The following is a 7774-nucleotide window of genomic DNA, read 5'->3' on the forward strand; positions in this document are numbered from 1 at the left end:
CACAGACCACCATACAGAGACTCAGAGAGATGTGAACTAGTGAAGATCAGCTGTAATTAATATTTTACAGTGATAAATAGATTGGGAAAATCCCCTTTAATTTTTTTCCCTTTCCTTTGTGTTCCTTTTGGTCTCTTATACAAGAGCAATCCCAAGTACTTCTACAAGCTGTACTGTAACCCCTTTTGAATGTCACTGCTGGTGGAGCTGATATTCATCATTCACTTTTTCCACGGAAGAGATGAAATTTTATATCTCAAATAGCATACCTGTGCTATGTACTACATTTCCCAAATTAAACACCACTCTGCCCCAACACAAATGCTGTAAACCTGGAGCTGGCTTTGACAAAGACTTCAGTGTTATTAGTAGGCAAAGGGAGGAGTGTTTATTAAAACACACATGACTCAAGACAGCTGTGCTTAGACCATATGCATCCCAAAGCGGCAAACCAAAACTCCCCAAAACTTACAAAATACAAACCAGTCACCTCTCAAGGACAATGTGGTGCTTTCATATCCTCAGAGATTCCAAGATAAGCTTTTATATATAGGCTTAAAATAGCAAGACTTTTTTTTTTGTATTTAGTCTTATTCCAGTGAAAATGCCAAGCTCTGCTGCTGTGTTTGTTGTGACTATAAAGGTATTGCATGCATGCCTAGCTCGCTGGAAAAAAAGGTGATTTACAGACTAAGGGTAGAATAATGGCTGGCAATAAGCCAAATAATTTGCTATCTCATGGGACGTAAAAAAACACTGGTTTACAGTGGAGATTTATCAGCTTACTTACCGAAGATACTATTATCTAGTCTACATAAAAATGAAAGCAGAACTACCTGTTTTTCATTTCTCCTCTTACAGCCTCAAAATTACCCACTGATATAAACGTGGATAAATAAACTGATTAGAATGACCTGCCTAAAAAAAGGGACGGGATTTGTGCACCTAGCAGAAAATCCAGTTTTCCTTCTCTTTTTCCTTGCTCTTCTCACTGCATTCATCATAGGCCATTGAGAAACTCAGAAATGTCGCCCTCACAGAAATCTTAATTAAAAGAGCAAAGATCTGAAGAGAAATGAGAGTATGACACAGGATACCGTGCTAATCTGACCTGGTATGGCTATTCTTACTGCTATTCTTATGGCAATGAGAACTTTTATGTTACGTGTATCCCCCATATGCTCAATCACTCTGCATTTGAAGACAATAATGCACATCTCTCTTTTGGCGTATGCCCAAGAAGTGCTTCAGGACTTTCATATCCCTCCCTGCCTCCTCACTCACACCCGTGACCTATATGCAAGAACTTCAGGAAATCCTCATTAGGGTCCTTTGGGATATGATACTAAAACCATTTCTAAGTTAATGTTAGCAGCTGCTTTGCCTGAGTGGATATATACATTTCATGGGGATGAATATAAGAGAAAAATGTAAGTAGAATCAAACTGATCTTCACAGCAAAGTAGTCAATTTGTTAGCAGGTATCGTGCTAAAAAGCAAGATTTTTGTTTCACTGCCATACCACCTTTTCTTTAAATTGCAAGACACATCTGCTGATGAAGTGAAGCGTGGAAGATGTTTTGAACAGCAGGGGAGCAGATACATTAAGTGCAGTAACTCTACGTGCCTAACACAACACTATTTATGAGGGAGAGTCGTAGTTCTCTAGGGGGCCAGAGTGCAAGTGTCCACCCTGCAATAACATCATTACCTACGGCGCGTGAGGGGAAAGGGAGAGATGGAAAAACTACTAGACCTAATGAGAGCAAAGCTGTGATGCCAGTTGCAGCAACAACTACACAAACAGCAGGGATGCCAGCAGAGTTTAAACCACACTCCAAGAAAGGTGTGGTGAAAACGGCTCAGAGATTAGACAGGAGAAGAGCTGAAAGGAAAGTGAAGTTCAAAAGAACGCACAACTTGGTTGCACCTATGCCAATACGGCACAACATCCTGTCCCCATTCAAATTAATGGCAAAGCTCCCATTAATTTCCGTGAGCAGGGCCTGAAAAGAACACCAGCAGCTTTAGCAGCGAGTTTTTCCTCTTACAGCTTTCAATAAAATGAAGACTAATGATAACGGAATCAAGAATTTAAACTAAGATTTAATCTTTCCATGTTCATTGTGAAAGGCGCAGATTTTGTTTCCTATGTGCTGAATAACACGTCTGCAATTTCTTAAAGAAATGAAAAAGACCAACCCAAACAAAGAATATGACCCAAAAATCCTGCAGTCCTGTTCTGTTCTCACCTGGTCTAAAATTGTACTCCGTTAAAAACGTCCGCACGGAGAAATCAACCCTGCACAGTCCGACACATGCATGCCCACGCACACTTCACTTGCCTCTACTCTGGGAAAGGAAGTTATCCTCAAAACTGCCTGCAAAAGCCCTCAGACACTGCTTAACTTTTAACAGGAATGCATTACTGTGACAGTTTCAGCATGCAGACTCTGCAGGAACACCTGTTATAGCGTATGGTAGGCTAAATTTGTAGAGCTGCTGTGTTTTTTTAAAATACAAACCTGACATGAATAAGGAGTTGCTGGCTTGGTGAGGAAAACGTTAAAAAAATTAAATGCAGTAATGAGATGGCAGAAGCAAGTAAAAGACAGAATTCTGTAGGAGTCCACAAAAAAAGGCTCTCATCCCAGAGAAGTCACAAACAAGGCGAAGGAGTGTAGAAAGAAGAGTTATTACCCAGCCCTGTAGATAGCAAGAGGCCCTGTCCTAGATGGTTAACTGCCCTACCTGGACAAAGGCAAATGATTAATTGACTCATCAACTTCCTGTCACGTTGCCTCCCACCAGCCCTGCACAACAGTCAAACAGCCCAGGATTTGACACAGAAAAGCCCTCCAGAGTGAGCACAGACAGCACCATAACCATCATCTCCCCTCCTTTCTCCTCATGCAGCCCCTGTGTAGCAGAAGGCAAGCACGGCACGTCTCTTTGAACCAGATCTGCAGCAGTGGTGACTTCAGACTGGGGTCAGTGGCAGTGAGAAGGAGACCTGAGGCTCTTTGTTAATGACTAGGGCCCAACAAGTTACAGAGACGTAAACTGGGAGAGAACAAAGTTGGCTTGGGAGCCAATTTCTTGATTCCCCTATTTTAATCAGAATTTGTGTACACGCGCGTGTGAATGTATCTATCCATGAGAAGGAAGCAAAAAGATAACATATAAAGAACTTTTTCACTCTGGGCTTTATTTTTAAAATCAAGCCTTAGTGCTGAGAAATTTCAGAGTTGTTCTTTATGAGATACATCTGGGGGACAGTCTAAATGGGATTGCAAAAAATTAAGGCCTATAGATTTTTTTTATTTTTAATCCATGAGGCAGCATGACAGACTGAGGTACATCCTAATTTTTTTAATAGACAAGAAAGAATACTGCATTTTCAGGGAAGTAATTTACATTTTCTTTAGAGATTTTTTTCCCTTTTCTTTACTTTGTGACTTTCTGATTCTATTAATGACACCCATTTCCCCTTGACATGGTGTTACAAGAGAAAGAAGCAATCAGCTTTTCCATAATTCTTAAGGAAAAATCCAATCTAAAATGAAATTGTAGTCCATTATTAATTATCCAAATCAAATTATCAGTGATCTAAACCAGAAAGTTTGCATTGTTAGCAGTCCAAATTAATACACTTATGAATATTTTACAGGACTTTTATTCCAGGACCCTACATAAATTTACCTATTTTGTAATCTGCAAGATTAGCCTGTCTTTCACATGGCCGTTTAAACTGGAGGGACTCCATGGAAGTGGAACCATGCCAGCATAAAACTAGCAGAAGTCTGGCTCCAAGTTTGATGCTTAACTTGAAAAACGCTCTTTGACCTGAAACACTGCCTGATGCATTAAAACTTTTCACCCTTAAAAAGGTCCTTTTTAACGCTGAAAAGTCTGCATGTAGTAAAGGACTTGTGTTTTAGTTTTCAGGATATTCTTATTTATTTGTTCCAAGCGTTTTTATACAAAACTATTAAAACTTGAGGGTATAGGTGCCGGTGTGATTTCACTTAGCATACACCTGGTATGGCTGCCAGAGAGCAGATTATAATCTTTCTTCATCTACCTACTAGAAGATCTACCTGGCTTGAAATTTCCCTTCTACAGAGGAGTCAGTAGCAAGTTCATGGGCATGACTACAACTCTACACTACTCTCCCTTTCCTGCTTGGGAGAGGGGTCATTCTAAGGGGCATGAAGGTTTGCTTTTCTATAACTCTGCTATTCTCTTAGAATAGTTCCTTGGGACACTCGATAGAAAGCCAGAAGAAAAGAGGAGTTTGGTTTTATAGCAAGCAATGTGAACTTCAGAGACATTTGTGGGCTATTTTCCATAAATTCCCCTTCCACTCTTCTTCTGTCCAATCCATGATCTTGAAAGTACAGCTAAACTAGATCACATTCAACACTAATACCAGTGGAATTAGTTCCTTTCTATATCAACCTTCCAAAAATAAAAATCTGGCCTAGAGATTCGTCTCACATCTGAAAACACTATCTGGGTACATCTGACCACTTCAGGCCATTTGGGCTATTATAGCTGCAGTTTCTGATACCACAGCATTTTGAACAGAGAAGCATATCTCACTTTTACTACTAAATTGCAGAAACTTGAAAATAACATGGATATTTAATGTGCATATTGGTTAACAGTAATTTTCAGATTTACAGTCTGGCTGTCCAACACACCTAATGAGACACTATTAATAATAAACTATTTTCACAGCTCCTAACCCCAGTGATAGGATTGTCAAACAGGTGGCATTTGGTAAGTCAGGGTAATCCTAACTAACATGTTGGAAAGGTGATAAACATAATCAGTTCAGACTTTCACATCAAGTTCCTGATCATACACTTTGGAGCACTAACAGCACCAAGATCCAAGCACATTTCACACGGTTATTTATGCAGAATTGTTACCACTAATGAAGACAACTTGTTTATTGCGTATGTAACCTGAATAAAGCATCAACTATGAAGCTGGCTGATAGTCACTTTGACAAAATTGACCGAATCATGTGAAATTGCACTGTCATTTGTTTCAGTGTAAGGGTAGAAAATTCTTTAGAAACTTCTTAAAAACTTTAACATGAGAAAACAATTACTTCAGTTCAGCAGTGATACAAAAATTTAGGTGCTCTACCTGTACTTGGAGAAGCACATGCCAGCACCTAGCCTACGTACATTTCAAAATTATTAATATGTATGTTTTAAAGATATGAAGACATTATCAGAAAATACTTATTTTTATGAAGGTCCCTGAGTATCTCTCTGTATTTATCATCTTTATAAGCAATACACAGAGCAAAATCTGTAGCTATTCACAGGATTCTGTATTAATTTAGCAACTCCTAAGACTTGGATCTATTTATGGAACACTAAAAGCTTACCAAAGAGAAGAACAAATCTTACCCCTAAATATAATATTATTCCATAGAACACAAATTTCCAGAAAAAGCATCGTCGAAGAGCATTAATAAGTTTGGGTTTTTTCTTTGAAGTTGCCAGCTCTCTGTCCCACTCTCTGAAAAGGAACCGAAAAACAAGACCATTAAGTTGTGTGAACAAATACATGGGTCTATGGCTCTGACATACTTCAATTCACTCAAGTATATCCAAGGAGATTTAGCTAAGGTGACTAATGAAAGAAAGCTTTGCAGAGACCCCAAAAACCCGGCCTTCATTGACTTGATAGATCAATAGAAGTTCAAACCTAGTTCAGCCAGTTTTAAATACTCAGCCATACATCACCCCACAGGGAATTAATTCATGAAAAGGTCACATTGTATGTTTTAAAGAAACCTGCTGTACTTAAGACCAAAGCACAAATAATAGGCAAATAAATGTTTTGGAGCTCTTCCAGTCTGCAAAAAACACCAACAAAGCATTAAAAATGTGACTTTTCTACTGCACAGCATTATTTTTAGCCAGTGTTGCTGGGACAATAATTTTCTATTTGATAATAAATTGCTGATCAGAAGCAATGCTATAGACAGCAAGCATATGTTTAGTCAAAATTAAACTCACAGATTAAAGCACTCCTAAGAATTTCCTCAGCTAATTCCTTTCTCCATTTTTCAACAGAATATTAAAGAACCAGAATATTCCATTTATAAACTATCAAAATGCATTAAGCATACTGATGTTCTCAATACTTTCCACCAGTTTTGAGTATGTATGTCACACTGCACTTAAGTTTAATTGGATTGGCACAACAGTGCAGATGTAAACCACCCCTGCACACCCCTTTCCCAGCTATATCGAAGGAGCGGGACTGGATTTAGGCACTTGTACCTGTAAGAGTTAGTCCCAATGGTAGCACAGTTTCTGAATTAGGATCCACTGAAACAGGGTAGAGAAGAGAGGAAGCCTAAATGAGGAAAGTCAGGGCATGATTTCTGCAGAAGCAATTGAAGTCTTGCAACAGTGGTATCAAAGGAAATTAAGAATGTTATTTTGTCGAAGAAAAAATAAAACAAGGTTTTACAAGAATATTTTGGGAAGAAAGAACAGCAGAATGGGGAACTAACATTGAAACTGAGTCTAGCCTCACTAGTCAACGGACAGATGTCACAGGTACCTGTATATAGTAATTTAGAGTATCTAGGTGATACATCTGCACCAGGCATCCCAGCCAGCTCCAAAGGACAACTGTGTGCTGAATGAGGACACGCTTGAGCCAGTCAATGGGTGCAACCAGCTTGCACCCAATGCTATTTAAACATTTTATCCAACAGCTTTTTAATGAAAATTGCAGTGTGATTCCTGAAACAAAGTTATTTCATGAATCTTTCATACCTTTCTAGTTTTTCAGAAAGATTATCGGCAGAGTCCGCAGAAGGGATTTGATAAATATCTGACAGCTCCAACCGTCGTCTGTAACCCTTTTTCAAAATTGGCTTTGTCCATCTAAGCAGAAAAAAAAAAAAAAGTAAAAATCACCAGTTCACCAGTTTCTGCGGTTAATTCTGGAGTTGCATTGTCTCGCTCTGAATATTTTGTCCACAGCGCCCAAGTATGTCTATGTGCACACGCACACACATATATACAAACACACAATATGACATAATATAGTGCAGCTCTGCATTATATTTACAAAACTATATTGACAAACATATCATTAAAAGAATAATTGCAAAACTGTTCCATTTTATCAGTTTTGGGGTGGGATCATGCCCCAAACTTCCTATTCAGTCAGTAGCAGACAAATGAACAGGGGATTGAGACTTTTGTACTGTATTTCCAAATATGTACTATGACCATATAAATGGATAATAAATCAGAACTACAGTAAATTGGACGTATAAGTTTCATTCCTGTAAGACAGAAAATCTTAATATACCTTGAGTGTTTCTTTGACAGCTTACATTGCAGTACGCACTTAACAACACACGAGATTTTCCACAGGACTCCTCATAAGATCTTCATTGCATCCATCATATGTAAACATTTTGCATTTCTTTTTTCAAATTTAAAGGGCATGCTGAATTAAACCAAAGCAGTAAAAAACTCTAGAATGGCTACTCTGCAGAGAAAATCTTCATAAGCCATTACTAATTTTATCGAACAATTCGGCTCCTGAAAGGCCTACGAATCCCCATGTGCCAACTTGTACAAAATTTTGCAGGAGGTTCTGTTTGAAAATCTTTTTGAAAGCACAGGATTAAAACAAAACATAAACAAGCAACCATAAGAACTAATAGTGTATTCTGAAATGCCAATGTGAAATGCCAATGTGATGCCCATCTACAAGAAGG

General features: G+C 38.5%; 1 protein-coding gene across 1 annotated transcript in view; it reads right to left on the minus strand.

Annotated features, from left to right (window-relative positions):
- The window catches only part of LOC104081922 (cystic fibrosis transmembrane conductance regulator-like), a gene marked incomplete at both ends in the record, with an annotated part of 45027 nt that extends 37989 nt beyond the window's left edge, over positions 1-7038 (minus strand). Inside the window, 4 exon segments of the mRNA XM_009584848.1 lie at positions 5430-5541; positions 6816-6938; positions 6940-7004; positions 7006-7038. Of these exon segments, the coding sequence (XP_009583143.1) occupies positions 5430-5541; positions 6816-6938; positions 6940-7004; positions 7006-7038 (333 nt within the window).
- Positions 7039-7774: the final 736 nt, after the last annotated feature.

Source organism: Fulmarus glacialis, unplaced genomic scaffold (genome assembly GCF_000690835.1).
Source record: "Fulmarus glacialis isolate BGI_N327 unplaced genomic scaffold, ASM69083v1 scaffold39879, whole genome shotgun sequence".
NCBI lineage: Eukaryota > Metazoa > Chordata > Aves > Procellariiformes > Procellariidae > Fulmarus > Fulmarus glacialis.